Source organism: Taudactylus pleione, unplaced genomic scaffold (assembly GCF_031769625.1).
Source record: "Taudactylus pleione unplaced genomic scaffold, aTauple2 ptg000046l, whole genome shotgun sequence".
Lineage (NCBI taxonomy): Eukaryota > Metazoa > Chordata > Amphibia > Anura > Myobatrachidae > Taudactylus > Taudactylus pleione.
The window spans coordinates 7,537,625-7,557,520 of NW_028284448.1; the positions used below are offsets into that span (position 1 = coordinate 7,537,625).

General features: G+C 45.4%; 1 protein-coding gene across 1 annotated transcript in view; it reads right to left on the reverse strand.

The window, feature by feature from the left end:
* The window catches only part of SNX3 (sorting nexin 3), a 47,504-nt gene extending 28,496 nt beyond the window's left edge, over positions 1-19,008 (reverse strand). Inside the window, exon 1 of the mRNA XM_088460406.1 lies at positions 18,712-19,008. Coding sequence (XP_088316532.1) covers positions 18,712-18,873 — 162 coding nt within the window. The 5' untranslated portion in view covers positions 18,874-19,008. The remainder of the gene's footprint in view (positions 1-18,711) is intronic.
* Positions 19,009-19,896: the final 888 nt, after the last annotated feature.

Consider the following 19,896-nt stretch of genomic DNA (forward strand, 5'->3'; position numbering starts at 1 on the left):
GGAACATAGTGTGCAATACCTTCCGCAGCTCCGTAGCCTTGTTCCGGTCTGATGGTAGACCCGTGGTGAAGAATCGAGCCGGGGGTCTGTGCCGGAAGGAGAGGGCGTACCCGTGGGAGACCACCTCCAGAACCCAAGTGTCTGTCGTAGTGAACGACCAACACCGGGAGAACTGCAGCAGGCGGCCTCCCACCCTGGGATCCCCCAAAGGGAGGCCCGGACCGTCAGGCCGCAGGCTTGTCATCTGGCTTGGGGGCCGGACGTCTGGTACTCCATGCCTGTTTCCGGGGCTTGACCGATTTCTTAGGGCCAGCCTGTCGAGGAAACGACTGTGGTTTGGGCCTGCCCTGGGCCCTAGATGACCGAAAGGACGATGGTCCAGAACCAGAAGGAGCAGCGGCCGACGGGAGACAAACAGATTTGGCTTGCGCCAGCGTGGCCACAATCTTATCCAGATCCGGACCGAAGAGAACTTCTCCGGTAAACGGCAACGCTTCCAGACCTTTCTTGGAATCTGCGTCCGCCTTCCAGGACCGCAGCCACAAGGTGCGACGAGCAGCTACCGCTGCTGAAGAAATTCTAGACACCAGAGTACTAATGTCTAGAGCCGCCTCGTTGATGTAGGTGGCCGAATCACGGAGATTGCCAATCAACTCCGCCTGTTCGGCCGGACAGTCGGATTCAAAAGAAGCCTCTAATGAATCCGCCCAGCGCTCCATCGCTCTGGCAACCCAGCAAATGGCCATAGCCGGCCGTGCTGCCCCCCCTGCAAGGGAATAAGCGAACTTCAGGCAGATTTCTACCTTGCGGTCCGTAGCATCCTTAAGGGAGGACATGGATGGCATCGGCAATGTGGCACTACGGACAAGACGGGTCACGTGAGAATCCACCTGTGGAGGGGATTCCCACTTAGCAAAATAATTATCCGCGAACGGATAAGCCACCGCCAGGCGTCTCTGCGGCTGGTATCTTTTGCCAGGTTGTTTCCACGCCTCCTCTAAAAGGTCCACCAACTGACCCGAAAGAGGAAAGACTGTGGCATCGCCCTTCACATCTTTGAAAAAGGCATACTTAGATTTAGCCGCTGGGGGAACTTCGTCCTCAATCACCAAGGCTGTGCGGACCGCCCGAATAAGTCCAGGAATATATACTTTGGACTTCGCATCAGCGTCCTTAGTATGGAGAGGTTCCTGATCGTAAGGATCCAGAATCTCCCCATCATCAGACGTCCCATCGTCATCCTCATAAGGAGCGGACAGAGACGCCACCGGCCTTTTATGAGGCCGCATCACAGACTCCCCTTGCAACACATCCGACAAGTGCTGTACAGAACTCGTCAGGGAGTTAACCCACGCAGGCTCCTGAGAACCCGGGAGCAGGGAAATAGGGAGACTGTGGGGTACCACCAATTGTCGTGGGAACCCCTGCATGGGTGACGACACCACAGACTGCTGGGACAAACCCATCGGAGTAAACGCGGGCTGCGGAGCTAACTGGCCCACTAAAGCTGTTAACGCCTGAGCGAAGCAAGCCCAGGGCGGCTCCTGTACCGGTGCTGTAACCGTAATAGGCCGCGCCATGGACAAACACTGCCGGCAAAGGCCCTCCGCGCTACCCTCCCCCTCCGCTAACGGTACTTTGCACGTGGTACACTGTAGCCGGAGGGGAAAATCACTTTCAGACATGATGGCACCACGTATGTGACCTCTCTCACCAATTAAGTATTAAATAGGCGAGAGACCACCCTGCAGCACCGCACCGCAAGGGCTTTAGCAGAAAGAACAGGGACAGTAATAAAGCTGACAGTTTTGAGAAGATAAAGTTACAGGCAGCAGCGCTAGCACAGTCACATACAATGCAGAGAAATAACAATTCCTGCACTAACAGCGCTGATCACTCAACTACACAGACACAGGGCCTGGTAGGACACAGCGCTGCATACACAGACCTGAGCCACAGCGGAGGAGACCCAGACCACGATGCTTCCTTCCAGGCTTCCAGCAGCGTTCACCATGCGTTGCAGAGAAGATGGCCGCCGAGGAGCAGAGAGAAGCTGGCCTGTGGGAGGAGCGCTGACACAGGACCAGTCAGCACAGTGCAGAGAGGGCTGTGTGCAGCGGGGGAGGCGCCGGCTGCGAGACAGGGAAGGCGCGCTCCCCTGGCATGCATTTAACCCCTGGGACGCCGCAGCGCTACCGCTCTGCTGCGGTCCGCTGTCCCAGGGGGTAGTGGAAAGCGCAGGTTCAGTACCTGGCTCCACGCTGCAGCCAGTCCCCAGGGAGCCCCCTGCCTGGGGACCCACCGCGGGACCCCTCTGCATACCTTTGTCCCCCTTGGATCCGGCCATGGTCAGGAACATCTGGGGTCACCGCTAGCTGTGACCCCAGATGCTCACCAGCATCCCCGGATCGGTACCGGCGTTCTGGTACCGGCGGGGGTGTAGGGAAGACAGCATGGACGTCAGGACTGACTGTCCATGCTGTACATCCAGATGTGCAGCCACAGCTGCACTGAAGAAAGCTTCAGGGGCTCTTCTAGCCCATACTTCGACAGGTGTACCCGACGCCGGCCGGGCACCAAACTAAACTGAGGTGCCTTGGCCCGGGGGCGGGGTATAGGAGGGAGACCTAGTGCATCCTGGGAGGCTGAAAGCTTAACTCTGACGTCACACCTATACACCAAGGTATCCTGTGGATACCCTATGGACCCTGAAGTAGAAATATAGTTTCCTTATTCTCCTTGGATAGGTCTCAATCCAAAGAGTAGTTCCCTGCTTTTTCCAAAATATTAAAAGAAACTCATTTCCCTATTCAATTAAAATGAATCTAAATCTGTAATGGTCAACATAGCATTGCCAGAGACTCCAGCATTGACAGGAAAACCTACCTGGGGACCAATATCAATTTGCCTTCTTGACTTGCCAAAGAAACGCAAGACCTAATGTCCTGGAGCTTCCTACAATGCTTGGATAGTTAGAATAAATACAAAGAAAATGAATGTACAGTGGAGAGCTCTATACCTATTGCAAACACTTCCTATTAATTAGTTCCCAATTCAAAAATGTATAATTCAGAAAACACCCTTGTTTCACAGAAGAACTTGTCTGCCAACACAAACATGTAGGAGGTCTAAAGGTACCCACAAACACCAGGGTCGTTTGAAACCACTCTACATTTGGTGAAATGCACAAGCATAATGGCCTTTAGTAGGGCAGTTAATAATTCTTCAGAAATACAGGGAGAGTTCCAAATTATCCCTCATTTTGGCACCTCCTTTTAAATATTCCAAATTGTATTGATATTTTACTAGTAAAAGAAATAGTACCGTACTGATCTTCAAAATCACGGGATAATTTTATGAATAGGTCATTTACGAATATCTGAGAGAAATTATTAGCATATTGAAATTTGCTATAACATTGCACATAAGCTTACTCACCATACCTTACATAGTTGACAATGGACAAACGTAATTGTCATAATGAACAAAGTAGTATTCATGACCATCATTCGCTGGGTCGCGAGCTATTGTGGCCACTGTTGCAGGGTATTACTACCTCCCTCCCTTTACATCCTCCTCTCCTATTCCCAGTAGGTCTCTCCCCCTCCGCCTATTCCTTCTTAGTCTCTCAATCCCCCCCCTACTCTCTCCCCTATTCCATTTGGGTCTCTGCCTCCCCCACACCTCCCCATTCCACCCGGGTCTCTTCTCCACACCTCCCTATTCCTTGCGGGCCTCCTTCCCCACCCCACACTTCTCTCTCTCCAACTCCTCATTGATCTCTTCCTCCCGGGTATCCATCCCACCCTCCCAGCCAACCCACACTTTACTTTCTTTTATAGCTTGCTAGTACTATTGATTGATTCTGTATTATCTGATTTTGCACAATTTCAGATAAGGATTTTTTTTTTTTTCTTTATAAAATTCTCAAAATAACCTGTTCCCATACCTTTACTGTATATTTTTGCCATGCTCATATTGCTCTTGAATTTTATATGCTCTGGAGTCTGGAGCTGCAAACTAAAATCTGCATTAACTCAGACTGAGATCAGTGTTAACGCATATTTCTAATTGAATAGCAAAAAAGTCACCGTTGCGGGCGTTTCACCTGCGTTAAGTAACTTTTGTCCAAATTAATCTCCCCCATAGTGTTGGTTTTATTAATTTTATTTATATAGCACTTTTCTCCAATGGGACGTATTATAACTTGTAACAAAACTGCAGGGCCGAATTCAAATAGCCTCGATATGTTACCGCATAAAGAAAAGTGTTCTAGCCTTGAGCTTTAACATCTGTAGTTATTCAATTAGAAACCCTTTCCCTTGTGCAGTAAATCTGCGGCTAACACAGATTCCGGGATTTGTATACCAAGCTATGGGTAAACACGTTCGCAGCAGCCACAATAAGGGCAGAAAAACCAACTTACTGTGGATTTTTATTTGACCCTCAGGAGGAGCTGCTGCATGCTGTAATTGAATAGCCCGGGCACTGCATCACAGCTAATCTTTACTTTGAGGATAACTGAATTTGGCCCAAAGAGTCTAATGAATATTTAAATTGTGTGGCATATGTATTGGCAGCTTTGACAACACCAAAATGGTTAGTCTGCAAAAAAAAAATTTCTACTTCAATTATATATAACAAATGCTATACATATCCTATTACCATTTCACCAGAATTCTTTCCAGCCCTATTATTCCTTAATTCATGAGCTCTTCTATGTCCTCTCCATTATAGCCTCAGATAAACATATTTAGCAGCACTTTACTACTTTAAGACTAGAAAGGACTAAGAGAATAAAAATTACAAAGTTTATTTATAGAATTTTTTTCGATGTAGTTGTTGAGGACATCACAGTGGATATATTTATTTATTTTACACTTATTAACCAGTTAGTGAAAACAAACAAAAAACAACTTTGGGGCAGATTGCTTCATTATTGGCTATGTAATACAGGATCCGGTGTGGGAATAAAAAAAGCTGCATGGAAACAATGAAACAAAGATTACATCTACTTGATATCAGAGCTTTTCTGAAGCCCTCTTCATAGAAGATCTGGTAGAACATTCTTTGTTTTGTTACGGTGTATGAGCAACTTACCATCTATTCTACTGCATAAACTGCTGCTTGATTTAGTTTTAAAGTCATAAATAGTGGCCCATAACACAGAAATAAATGGTTCTCTCTAGCTTTAATATAGCATTTATAATTTGTAGCTGAAAATTACATGGCCCCAAAATCCTTCCCACCCCTTTGCATAAAGGAAAACAAGGGTAAAGACACTAGAAATTAGAAGAGAGTCAAGTACCACTTTATATTGTCGCTAGCTGCTTTTTAGAAGCCAATGAACATAATGAATAATACTGCGGGACTTCTTTCATCCTGTTTTACTAGTCAGACAAACATAAAGCTGCCTTGTTGCCATGGAACCTACTTTTATGCTGCCATTTCAAGTAGGCCAAGGTAGCCTTGATACAGCTGGGTTTACATTTCCATTAAAATAGTTGTTTGAAAGTTTAAAAAGAATCTATTCACTTTGGCTTACTGTTTATTGCTTATGTTAATATCCAATTAACTTTCAAAAGGGCATCTCAATGCTGTGAGCATCAGAAGTGAGCTTGGGAAAACAAACAGAAGATGTGAAGCAAGAAGCAGTATTACAGCTGCGCAACCTAAATGCAGCATTCACTGAAGATGCTGTGCAATGAAAACATTGGGCGCTGCAACTGCAGGACCCAAAACAAGTATAGTACCAGCACCCTTGATGTGATGGGGGGGGGAGCCATTATTCGTTACCACAGCTCCCCTCTAAAGTGACAGACAATATTCAATTGTTTGTGCCACTGGGCAACAGTGCCAGGTGCGCCCAAAACTTATTGTGCATGTCGCACCCAAATGCACCTGATTTAGAACTGTGGCTAAAGCCGTGCAAATTGGCTAAAGCCGTGCAAATTATTGAGCACGCTGTCAAAATGACAGTTTGTGTGGGTGAAAACTTGATTTTGGGCAGATTTCTGCACGTCACCTCAAGAGAGTGTGAGCAGAAATAATGGGCGCCCAGTGGCAAACTACTGAACATTGCCCGTCATTTTAGACAGAAGTAAACAATCGAATTTCCATCTTGATGTTCATGTAATGTAAATGGTCGAACATGCAAATAAAAAAGGTAAAAAGTGATTCGACCCTTGTGCTTGAAACCAGTAACATGGAGGGTTTTTGTGTGTGTGATTTTTTATTTTTTTTAAATAATTTACCTCGTTATATATCTACTTTAACAAGTTGCTAGGGTTGTCGCTTGACCAATATAACTATGCATGTTACATTTTGCCACAGAAAGCAATGCTACTTTCAAATATCAATGGCTGAATTCCTGCACATCTTAAATATGCTGCCAAACTCATTAATAAGTAATTCATTAAGCAATGCATATATTCTAAAGCTAATGTATAATCTTAGTAACTGTTTTGTGTATATAGTAGATACCTTCAATACATTGAGTAGCCTTTACGCATCCTGTGATAGCATATTGCATGATCAAGCTGCAGACACAATTACAATTCCTATTTGATGTAATTGCCACCACTGTTCCAGATTAAGATTTTGAATGTTCATAAACCAGAGAATTTATGTAAAGTTGACAAACATAGCATGACACATACATAAAAGCACTAACAGCCAATGGTGGATGGCATCCTACTTCACAGTATATTTGTAGGGGACAATCAGAAGCAGTGCCCAGCTCACAGATGTGTATATACCCTTACAAATTCCAGTCTTAAGCATTTTACCAGCTGCAACTTGCCTTCAGTCTGTAATGGAGAATAGATGTTGATGTTATTGTTACTATGCACTAAATGACTGCATAGCAATTGGTCAAAACTTGGAACTTGCTAGAGGAATGTCGATGCAGAGCTTACTCGCACTATGACGTTTTGCAACAGTGATAATGAATTTACCAAATAGCTTATTGGAAAATTAGCTTTTTGTGAGCTGTGATTGCAGCTCCACACGTATACCTTCAATAGTGATGCAACTCCTGATATGCGAACACCATTAAGTGCTTCAAAAGAATGCTGCAAAGTACTGCACAGCTTTGAGTACATTACCACAGCCATAAGAGATCTCGCTGCATTAACTGTTGTGCTTTCAGGTTTTTAATGATAGCGGCAAGGCAGCTCCTTCTCTCTAGGAGAGCCACTGACCATGATACAAAAAACATGCAAGGCCCCTATCAGAACAAGACACTAACCTGAGAATTTTTTTTGTATGTTTCACGAATGCATAACATTTGTAAATTCACTGTAAACCCCTTTGATTTGGGCAGATTCTAAAATATCTTTGGACTGACAGAAATTTTTGGAGCCTCTGCTTCTTAGAAGGAAAAATTATTTTAGCAACGTACTAAAAGACAGGAACAGTTAAAAGTAAGAAGTAATCTTCTAAAGGAATTAAAATTAGAGGTGCCGCTAGGCTGTTTTAGTGGGGCACCGTGAGCTGTCCGATTTAAAATGCGCCGCGCCCTTATGGCAGCGAGCTGCAGCATCCAGCAAAGGGTGAAAAATTGCGGTGAAACAATCATCAGAAGAGTTTGGGGGCAGCCCAGCATCTCCACGAGTGCTGAGCACACCTCCTTTTTGAGTCACTACACCCCATTTCAGGGTGCGCGCGAATGTGCCCTTTTGCTGGCCAGGCACCCCACCCGTGTAGAATGTACATTAAAAATAAAAAAAATATATATATATATATATATATATATATATATACATTCAAGAAGCTTTTAAAGAAAACATAAAAGGTATGCCAGGAACAATTAACCATTCACAGATCTCTACTATTGTTAATATTTCTGATTACACCATGAAAGACACCCTGCAACAGAGAAACTTCATCTTGGCATCACCTTCTCCTTCCCTGTAGTACAGAAGCAATGGTTTAGATACCTATAGTCCTTCACATCCCAGCAAGAGGAGTCTCGACAACACTTTTGGACTCCACCAGAGATGCAAGGCCCACTGTAGTTTCAGAACCATCTTATTCAGGAAATGCTGATACTTGTACTACATTACTAGCTAGAGCTCAAAGGCGGCCTTAAAATAGTCAACTTGCTGCATAATAAGAAAGTTTCCCAAAAAGGTGGTCCACAAATTGTTCCAGACTCCTACAGGTACTGTGGAATCTGGTTAAGGATCTCAAGGACATTACAAAGGACCACAATAATTTAAAGATAAGCAAGAGACAATCCAAATTGGGCTGCTATTAACCAGCTCCTAAATGAAGCGTTACCTGGCTGAGTAAGAACAAAAATGTATAAAAGGGATACACTTTATTTAATAGATCAGACACCTAACCATAGATAATCTTTTGTATGCTATTCCAACTGCTTTTCCTAGGAAACATGAGCATTTTAAAACAAAACGAATTGGTGCAGATGCACTATGCAATCAATACTGCTCAAAATTCAAATAGATCAGTGATCGCAAATACACACTATAGCGCATATTTTATCCGAAAATGAGGACCACGGACTCACTATTGCAGAATGGGTGGGTTCCCAGGGACACGCTCCACTGTGGCCAATCCCCTGGCTCTTGATCAAATTATTGATGTCTCCCTTGCCCTGGTGCAGGGAGGACTACAAAAAGGAGGTGGAGCCAGCCCTTTGGTGCCTTGGCTTTCCTTGATGTAGGGGGCCCAGGCGTCTCTTGAGTTCTCAGGAAATTCAAGCAGGTAGGTGGTACGGTAATATTGGTGGCTCCGGCTTGGCCCAGACGTCACTGGTTCACAGACAAAGAACCTATCCATAGACAGTCCATATCCTCTTCCTCTTGGGCAGGATCTGCTAACGCAGGGTCCCTGCTGGCATACAGACTTACCTCGTCTGGCTTTGACAGCGTGGCTCTTGAATCTTCCATCTTAAGAGCAAAAGGTTTTTCCAATTCTGTAATTCAGACGATGCTTACGGCACGAAAGCCTGCATCTGCCCCCATCTATTACAGGGTTTGGCATTCTTTTGGTCAGTGGTGTGCCCACAGTAAGTATGATCCTAAGGTGTTCAGGATTTCCAAGATACTGGCTTTTCTCCAGGTGGGTTTAGACCGTGGTCTCCACCTGGTCACTTAGAAAGTGCAGGTTTCTGCCAGGGTTGCATAAAATTGGATTTTTTTTTTAAATCAAAAACTGATTTATTTGATTTAAAGTAGGATTTTTTATTACAATTGTTTTTTAAATAAAAGTTTAAAAATTTAAAAATGAAATAAAAAATCCTATTTAAATCCCAAAAAACAGATTTAAATCAAATGAATCAGTTTTTGCCTTTTTTTTTTTTTTATGCAACCCTGGTTTCTGCAGTGTCAGTCTGGTTCCAGAGGACGATTGCCTCATTACAGAATATTTTTTTTCAGGGATGTGCAAGTTCAGCCTCCTTTTGTTCCACCAGTTGCACCATGGGATCTGTCTTTGGTTCTTAACACTTTTTTTCCTCGCTATCTCTTTTGCACGCAGAGTCTCTGTTTTGGCAGCGCTTTCTTGTCGCTGCCCATTTTTTATATTTCACCAGGATAAAGCTTTTCTTCGTACAAGGGAGGGTTATCTTCCTAAGGTAGTGTCCCATTTCATGTGAATGAAGAAATTGTTGTTCCAGCTTTTCAGACTCCAGACCTTTCTGTAGGTGAAGGCTCCCTGGATGTAGTTCGTGCTCTCCGTATTTATGTGGAGACTACAAACTCTGTTAGAAAATCAGATGCTTTTTTTGTATTATATGGTTTTCACAAATGAGGATGGCCAGCTAGCAAGCAGATTCTGGTGAGATGGCTACGCCTGACTAACTCTCAGGTGTACAGACAGGCTGATCTCCCTGTTCCAAGCATGGTGATAACACATTCTACTCAGTCTGTTGGGCCATCGTGGGCATTCAGCCTCTGCTGAACAGTTGTGTAAAGCAGCCACGTGGTAGTCTGTCCACACTTTTCTTAGGTTCTATGCTTTTGATACTTTTGCCTCTCAGGAAGCTTCCTTTGGACAACAAGTTCTCCTTTCTGCTAAGGAGAGTCCACCACCCTAGGGGAACTGCTTTAGGACATCCCCATGGTATCCCTGTGGATCCCTATGGACCCTGAAGAAGAAAATTAGAGTTACAGTATGGTAGACTTACCTAGATAACTCCTTTTCTTCGAGGTCCATAGGGTCCACAGGGCACCAACCCCGACACCTGGCTGCATGGGTAATTTGTTCTGTCACAGATTCCCTCATCTTGTGTAAGAGCGTTTCTGGTGTACCACTGCTCTTCCTTCTCCTGCCTTGAGGCTTGTTAACAAGACTGAATGCCTGTGGCTAGGGGCTGGGTATATATGGAGGAGGACCCGAGGCATCCTGGGAGCTGAACCTTTAACTGTTTGGTGCCTGGATCTCTCCAACCACAGTATCCCCATGGCATCCCTGTGGACCTCGAAGAAAAGGAGTTATCTAGTCAAGTCTACCATAACTAATTTTTCACACATTTTTGTAACACATGAGTAACTGCCTTCACACACCTGATAATCTGTAACACTCCACTGCTATTTTATACCAGTGTGATGCCCTGTGGTAGTTTTTGGCAGGGCTGGTTTGGGGGGCGCCCTCCGCCCCAGATGTGAACCCCAAAGTGTTAGGGACTTGCCCGACAATAAGTGACTTGGACATTAGTGGGCAGGCCCATATTTTTGGCCAAATATATGCTAACAACCTCTTAAATGATATTCAATTGAAATATAGATTTCAATTTTGAGCAATAATGATTGCATAGTGCATCTGCATCCATTCTTTCTATGCATAATACTATAAATCTCAGCAAGATAGCACCTCTCATTACATTAGGGTGCAGTCTAGAGCCACTCCCCTTGTGTACTATGTACATTGACCAAATAGTATTCTAATATATTACTGTGATATTTTGTTGTTCTCTTGATACCAATAATATGGTTTAGGAAAGAAAAAGAAAAAATTAAACAAAACAAATGGGAACTACCTGTGATTACTTAGACCAGCAGTTCTCAAACTGTGGGTCGCGACCATCACAGCTTGGGGTCTTGATTCACATAGGGTTACTCAGACATTTTAACCAATTTCAGACTCCTCAGATAACTGGCTGTTACTTCAGACTCCTCGGATCACTTGCTGAGAGATCCTAGGGGTCATCAGGCAGCCCTGTCCCAGTGCTCAGCATTTCCTGCCCTCCCTCATCCCAGTACCCAGCGTCTCCTGTCCTCCCGGCAGCAGTCAACAAAGTCTCCTATTCTCCCGTCCCAGCAGTAGTCAACAGCCCCGCCCCCATAGCATGTGTTCAGCATCTCCTATCCTGTCCTTCCACCCGGCAGCAGAAGCTGACACAGCTGCCATACTCTATGTGAAGATGTTTTTAGGTAAGCGCAGCCTTGAGTGGGGGTGACACAGAATGTGTGGATTGTCGTGGAGGGGGGGGGGGGAGAAGCAGCAGCAGGGGAGCATGAGGAGCAAGGATGGGACAACTGAGTGCAGACCCTATGAGAGAACAGGGGAGCACATGGTGTGGGTTGTGGAGGGGGATTAAAAAAAAAAAAAAAGTTAAATACCCATTGGTTCTCCTCATCACCCACTTCCACCTCCCCATCACCCTCTGAATTTCCCCGCCACCCATTGCCTTCCCCTGTCACCCACTGCCATTCTCTGACTGCTGCTTCCTCCCCAGTCATCCTCTGCCTCTCCCTGCCACCCTGTACCTCCCCCCTGCCAATACATTAGCGCCAAACTCTAAAAAAGCTAGTAGCGTATATGTTGCTGGAGTAGGAACTGGCATGCCATAGTAAGGAGTCTGAGCACAATCCTCTAGACTTGAGCCCCACAGCCCCTCTACATGCTGAGTTCTCTAGTGGTGCAGTAGATGAGAGCTGTGCATGCATTAAATGTGCATAGTCATACTCAGGTACCAGTTAATGTAAGCATAATAAAGTATATCCCTTGATAGTCTCTGGTTTTCCACAATGTCTTAGTGATGTTGCTACTGCAGCATTTGTTGTGGATAGTGAGCCTGATTCAGGGTCGGACGCTCTTTAAGAACGCTCGCTCTGAATCAGGGTGTCCCAGTTTTTTGTTTTTTTTTAAAGACTGCCTCCTGGCCGCTCGCATAGCTGTGGGTGACCACCCACAGCTTTAGTGAGTGGTCAGGTGATGGTCGCGATTGTCACGACCATCGGGGCTTGCGACGAGACCCTTGTGGTAGGATCTCGTTCCCGCAAGCCCCAGTGAGCTTTCGGCTCTAATAGAGCCGAAAGCTCACCACTGACATCACTCTTGATGTCATTGGGGCCGCCCCCAAACGGCAGGCGTTCCTTCGGGAACGCCTCCGTTTGACCAGCCACCCCCCCCTGCCCGCCTCCAAAACGGGGCAAGCTGTCAATCACAATCGACAGCTGCCCCGCTTTGGTGCGAGACCAGCAGCAACAGAGCGCTCCTCGCTGGCCGAGCCTCGCGCATGCCGGAACCGGCTCCGGCGTGTGCATGCATAGTGTGGGACCATCGACCAGCTTGCGAGCACTGTGCGCTCACGAGCGGGTCTGAATCAGGCCCAGTGTTCCTACTAGGCTGTTTTAGCGGGGCGCCGGGCCCTGCCTGATTTTAAAAGGGCAAAATGCGCCAGAACCTTTTAGCGGCGCCCCGCTAAAACAGCCTTTTTAGGAGCGCGTGTGCAAAAGCTCCCGGCCAGCAATCCCAGCACCCTGCCCACTTTCTAGCGGAAACATTATGTGGAATAATCAGCACTCAATGTTTTCTGCTCACGGTGGCTGAGCCCAAACAGTAGCTGCTCTTAAGTTAAGGCAAAGACCCAGCACGTGTTCCATTCAAGTTTTACTTACAATCTAATGAAAACATCATGCCCCCCCGGTGTTCAGTTACATCCTGTTTCACTCTACCTACTGAGGAAGGGAGAGTCACATGATTGCCATGCAAAAGACTTTTACACACAATCTTGATCTCAGTCTATACAGATGGGTTTTGTTTTAGAAATGACTAATGGGTACACACCTAAAGATTTTCTGCCCAACCATCCAACTAGTTGATTGGTTGTAATGAAAATCTGGTAAGGTATGAAACCAAATGACAATCAGCAATTTGCTACCAAATGCTGGAAAATGGGCAAAAACGGTTGTTTGAACAAATTGTTCAGATCAAACATTTAACAAAACTTGTGTGAACGACCATTTTCATCTGCTTTCTGGCATTTAGGAGCAAATTGCTGATCATCAGTTACTCCCACACGTTACCAGATTTTCATTCCAACCAATCAACTAGTTGGATGGTTGGACAGAAAATCTTTAGGCGTGTACCCAGCCTAAAGGCCCCCATACATTAGCAATTGATTGCAGTAATTGTGCAATTTGCAATTGATTGTGTTTAAAAATCTTTCCATTTTTCAAATCGATCGTGGCAATTCTGCAATCGATTGAAAAATGGAAAGATTTTTATACACAATCGATTGCACAATTGCTGATGTATGGGGGCCTTAAGGAACTCCAACTCCAGGATCTGCTCTCTGTTCAGTGGCGATTTACCCCATCTACTCAGCCATCCCAAGATGCTGAGTTAGTGGCCCTTTACAAATGCACATGGCTCTTGTTAGGAGGGGTTAGAATTAGTTACAGGCAACAAGTCAATAATAGATATATTGCTCAACATCTAGACACATTATTAACTACTGCTGCTGCTATCATTAATAAAATATACTGAATACTACTAAAGGACATGAACAGTAAAAATAAAGAAGTCATCTTATAAAGCAGAGGTTCCCAAACTGTCCTCAGTGCAACAGTTCAGGTTTTAAGGCAGGGCTTTACAAATGTTTCTAAAATCTAGCAGCAATGATGAAAGTGTAGGAGCCAGTCCCCCTTCCCCCAAGCAGAATTACTGAGCACCTACGCCTCGGGCAACCAATCCCCATGGCCACACCACTAACGGGGTAGCCCAGGTAAACCACCCTCGCACAGCCACATTACTGCGCAGCTAACAAACCCCTCTCAAGGAAACCAACCCCCAGTAAGACCACCCGTCCACAGCCAAAATCCCCGGGTAAGAGAGTGGTGGGCCCAGGTGCAAGAATATGCTTTGGGCAGCCCTATGTAGTGTCCACAGTAGTGCCCCATATACAGTGCCCCCAGTAGTGCCCCATTAACACTGACCGCAGAAGTGGCCCCACCCCCTATGCATTGCCCCCAGTAGTAGTCCCCCATATGCAGTGACCCCCAGTAGTAGTTTCCCCCTATGCATTGCCCCCAGTAGTAGTCCCCCATATGTAGTGACCCCAGTAGTAGTCCCCCCTATGCAGTGACCCCATTAGTAGTCCCCCCCTATGCATAGCCCCTAGTAGCAGCCCCACCCTGTACAGTGCCCCAGTATCCCCCCATACAGTGTACCCAGCAGTGGCCCCTGTAGCCACCTCTCCTATGCAGTGCCCCTTATACACACAAAAAAACACAACTTACCTGATCCCCGCTCCTGCCGACGACCGCCGCTGTCCAATCCTTCCGGCCCACTTTGCACTATGGGAGAGATGTAAGGACGTCTCTCCCATCACCCGCTGTGGGGGAAGCTGGAGCTCATGAGTGAGCTCCAGCCGGCTCCCTCCTTGGACGCAGCAGCCAATGAGAGTCTGTTTGACTCATTGGCTGCTATAACAAACACACAGCTGCCACTAGCGGCTGTCTGCTTGTTACTCTGTAGTGTGGACTGCGCTCGCGGTCTGCCCTACACTAGCGGCGGCAGGGGGTTGCTGCAAATCTGGTCGCCTGGCAGCCAAATCTGGTCGCCATGGCGACCTGGCCCCCGGGTTTTGTCAAGCCCTGGTTTAAAGGTACTAATTAAGTCACCTGTGCCCAAGTATGGTTATCCTTAAAACATGGACTGTTATGCTGGCCATACACCTACACGACCAGCATAAAATCAGATTCATCATACGATTTCCCTCCCCGGAGCTCCCTGGCAATCCGGCAGCATGTTTGTTGTTTTGCTTAGCACACGATATGTCGTAAGATCGATCCTGTCTCTCACAGGCTCATACGATGGATTGCATGAACAAAATAAATTGCACGATCTGCAGGCGATACAAAGGACAAGATGTGCTGCACATCTGATCATAAGATCCGATTATAGGAGCTGCAGGAGCGCACATCGGATCTTATCTTACTAAAATAATACACGATTTTCACAAGATCCATCTTATGACTCATCGAAAATTGTGCAATTGGCCCAAAATCGTGCAGGTGTATGGGCAGCTTTAGGGTGCCTTGAGGACAGAGTTTGGGAATCTGTGTTATAAAGTATCGAAAGATGCAGTCAAGAAAAATTGAGAAACTTAAGGAATGCGAGGAACAGTTCCCACAAAAATGCCTAGGCTGACTCCTCCACACTGGGCAATTCACAGCTGATTTTACTGCATCAAGTAATGTGCAACATCACATTAGATTGTTACATTGTTAGATTGTTAGATTCCAAAATGAAGCCACTGGAACTGAAAATGCTACAGGGCATTCTACATTACACTAATCACTTTCCACGTGGCTGTTTAGTGACAGCTATGCCACTACTGCCATTTACATATTGCATGAACCAGTGGAACAACTGGGCAAAGGTGGCAAGGAGTTAAGGTGCCCACCCACTAGCAGACATGAAATCGACTGCACGATTACGACATTGTAATCGTGCAGTCATTTGTCAGTCTGTGATGAGCCTGCACTGAACGAGCAGTCGTTCAGTGCAGGCTCATCAATCATCTGCAAACATACTCAACCTGACGTAATTTTTGCACGATTATAGATGTCTGAACGACCAGCGGTGCCCGCATCGTTGGTCGTTTTAGACATTTTTGCAAACGACTTATGAACGATTGAACGTTCTCGTCTCAACTTACTCGTCTAGTGGATGGGCACCTTTAGTTGTAGAACCAGAGTTATGACCCAAATTTGAAATCTTTTGCCACAAAAGTATTGTCTTGCAGCAACTGTTCATCAAGTAACAAGGGAAAGGTTGAGAAAGCAGGCAAAGCAGCCCAACCACCATCATTGGAATCTTTGGAAATATTAAAGTTTTGTTTATGCAAATGGAGTGTTGTAATTTGAATATGCACAAATATAAACAAAATGCCGGCTTTTACCCGGCATTTGATGCACAGGTTTCTTTGCCTGTCCCAGCTTGTATCCTCCTTCACACAGAAAAGCGAATTCCAGGGTCAAGCATTTGGACCCAATAATTTGCAGATTTACACTGGTTCTGACATCGCTAGGCGATTGGTGAGCCTACAGAAAAAAAAATATCAGACATTACGTGGGTCAGGTGATGTGCGCGGCTATATGGTGAGGAATGTTGTATCTATATTCCTAAAAACTCTCAAAAGTTATTTGTTCATGCTGAAAACATACAAAAGTAGAACAAAATGCATAATAAATCATGCCATTCGTAGAAATTGTTTGGGGCCAATACTGTAGTATTTTCATTTTTGTTTGCATGTAATTTTTTATCAAAAGCAGTCTTACTCTTGTATAGTAAAAGGACTTAAGATTATATACCACTTAATTTTAATAAAGAAAGCAATCTGAAACAATGCACTTTAACTTTAAGCTGTACTACCATCTAGGATTTTTTTTCCAACTGCTTCCTTAATGCAGCAGTTTGTGGCTTGTGATTGGTCCACACCACTACTCATTTAAACTAGCTGATAATGTTATTACAGAATGACAAAGCACCTGGAAAAACAGCTACATGGAGCTAAAATATTCCTAGATGGTGACAAAAGTATTGATGCCCTTATAAAATGTTAATAATGAAGCAAAAAAACATTTTTTGAGAATAATGTGTGTGAAAAGAACAGTTTGTGCATGGTCCGGTTAGAAACTGTAGTTTCCTATGGGATTGTGCTTAATTAGATTCTACACGATACCTTGTGTGCACAAGTAAGAATAGGTTTTAATATTTATGACTGTTTCAACTCTTGATATGAGCTATGTTATTACAGGAAAAAATAGGAATGTGCAACAATTAGAGCCATTTAGCATAATCTGTTTTTACCATGTTAGTTTTCCTCTTTAAATTGGGTTAAACAGCAGTATAATTCGCTCAGAAAGGGAGAGCATCCTGTAACCTGCAAGGCAAGTCTGTGCTAGATTACTACTATCTAGGTGTTTACCTGATTTCGAAATAAATATGACTCTGGTAAAGGCCCTATATATTGGAGATGTATTGGACCAATTCACCGATCCCCAGACGCCGGAGCATCAGATTTCATTGATTTGCCAATCACAAGATCAAAATATAATTACGATCAGCAAAACGAGGATTTTTAACATTAAGAATTTCACCAATTCCCTGATGGATCAGTGATCATTGATGGCCACCAATCAGCATTTTCCAACTGTCGGATGCCGGCGATGGCAAATCGACAAAAGGGCCGCCAGATGTAAGGGGCACTTTACCCTCACTTTCCAGAAGCCTCCAAATCTTGTTTTTTTTAGTTTTGTATAAAATTGAAATTTTTTAATAAATCAATCTCTCATCACTGCTGCAACTCTATTCTTTATATAATATAAACTTGGATATCTGCATATAATCCCTTAGTATATAGTACCTTCTACAAAAATGAACTGAAAACTTGCAAATACAAACTGGGGATCGATTCAATTAGACTCAACCCACAAGTCCATGTGTCTATATGCTGCAATTACGCTAGCTCTAGACTCACTGATTTTTGTTTACAGCACCATAGGGCTGCGTCAAAAAAACCCAGAGGGGGGTGAGATGAGGTGGAGTTTCCACCCCTTTGCAACAGCACCTCGCTGCCTATGCGGCTAATTGAATCAACCCCTTAGTATTTTTACCATGTGCAGATGCACTCCACACCTGTATGAAGGAATATCCACATACTGTGCACTATATACAATTAAACAAATAGTTAAAATGCATCAGTGTCTTTCCTTCCATATCATCAACCAGCACTAGACAGTGTATGCACAGGGTAGAAAAGAACTGTTAAGTGAAGGTATAATATCTGACCAGGTTGATTTAAATGAACAAAAAGAAAATATTCAGCCCATAAACACAATCTTGCAATACAGACTGCAGAAGTATTTATATGAAACCATTTAGAAGTTGGGGCACAGACCCTCGTGAAAATGGTGATCATAAACGTTTACTCTAGAATATTTAAGATTATAGTTTATGAAAGCACCTGAAATAAGACAGATATAGTAAGAGTTAAACGGACTCCTAGGGCACATGACAAATGTGTCACATTGTGCTGGATCAGTGTTGCTATTTCACATCACTGGGAGATAAGGGCTACAGTATAGAGAACAGCTGATGTGTCAGCACCTATTGCATTTGGTTTCCTCAGCAAAGTCTGCTTGTGAGCACCGGCAGAGAGAGGCCGCCTATAGGCAGAGCCAGGAGGGGCAGAAGCCAGCAGGAACAGGGACTAAACATGAAACAAAACCTATACATCCAGTCTGACACAACAGCATCCAGAACATGTATGTATACCACACATGACATGCAGCAGTTCTTAATGTATGCATCTGATCCTCCCCAGCACTGCCACTGCGAGAGGATCACAGCCCCATCAAGAACACATGGCGGTCACCCCATCAGCTCACGCTCAGCACGGGCACTCTGATCAACCTACGAGGTCGCTGGCCAGTAACCCCAGGAAACTCTCACCTTCAGCCGGACCTCGTAGGTAGTATACCGGGTCCGGCCCACCCCCACCGTATGAGGGCTGCACACTTCGATCTCCAGGAAATTGCTGGGTGGCCCGTACGCGTCGTTCAGGTTCTGCGGCTTACTGTGCAGCCGGCGCGTGTCCACCACGGTCTCTGCCATGTCTCACGGAGGAGAACGAAGCGACCAACGGCAAGGCCCGTTCTACGGTCCTGCTACTGCCGGAAGTGGTGGTGGCTCTGGTTGGTCAGGTGACAGGGAAGGAAGGCGCGCTCCCAAGGCAAAACTGAAGACGCGCTTGTAACCACGCGAGCTCGCTACAGAGGAGACTGCGCGCGCGAGAGAGATCACGTGTGTCCTGTGCATCGACTGCAATAGAGGGTTGCTGCTATTTCCTAAGTGGCTAAAGGACCTAACCCTGCACACAGGGCCTGATGCAGAGCTGCTCGTTTGCTCTGAGCGATGTTCGCACAACTGCGCATGCGTATGGGTCGTAGTGCGTATGCGCAAACCAGTCATTGCGGTCGGAAATCGTGCGCTCGCAGAACAGCAAGAGGCTGCTAATTTGATTGACAGAATGTACCGTTTGTGGGTGGTAACAGGGGAAGGTGCTTGAAAACGGGGAGTGGAGATCCGAATGCAGGCGTGCCAAACGGTCAAAAGGGCGTTTAATGGGAGTGCATAATTAGTAAAGGAGCGTCATCGACCACGTCACTTGGTTGTCTTTTAGCCTAAACTGCTCGCAGTGATAGCGGTAGGAAAAACCTACCACAAGCACTGCGAGCAGTTCAGATGCCTTTCGATGTTCCCGATTAATCTAATAAATACCGGAGATGACGTGTGGTGCGAACGGCAAAGGGGTGTCTTTACAAAATAGCGAGCACATTTTTCGGACGCTCGCTCAGACATAGAGGCGTCAACAAACCGCAAAGAGCGAGCCAGCCCCTTTTCTAGAACGACCGTCCGCAAATAGCGTCCGGTTCTGAATCAGGCCCAGAGTGCATTCACACTGCAAATTCACGTTTTTTGTGTGCACCCAATTGAGCAGGTGAAACGGTAGGGAAAATCTTTATTACAAGGAAAAAATGTTGGGATGCAGGGCCTGTATCACTATGGATCGCTATTCTGCTTATACGCATGCAACACTAATATCAGCGGCAGCGGTTAAAGTGTGGCGGAACAGCA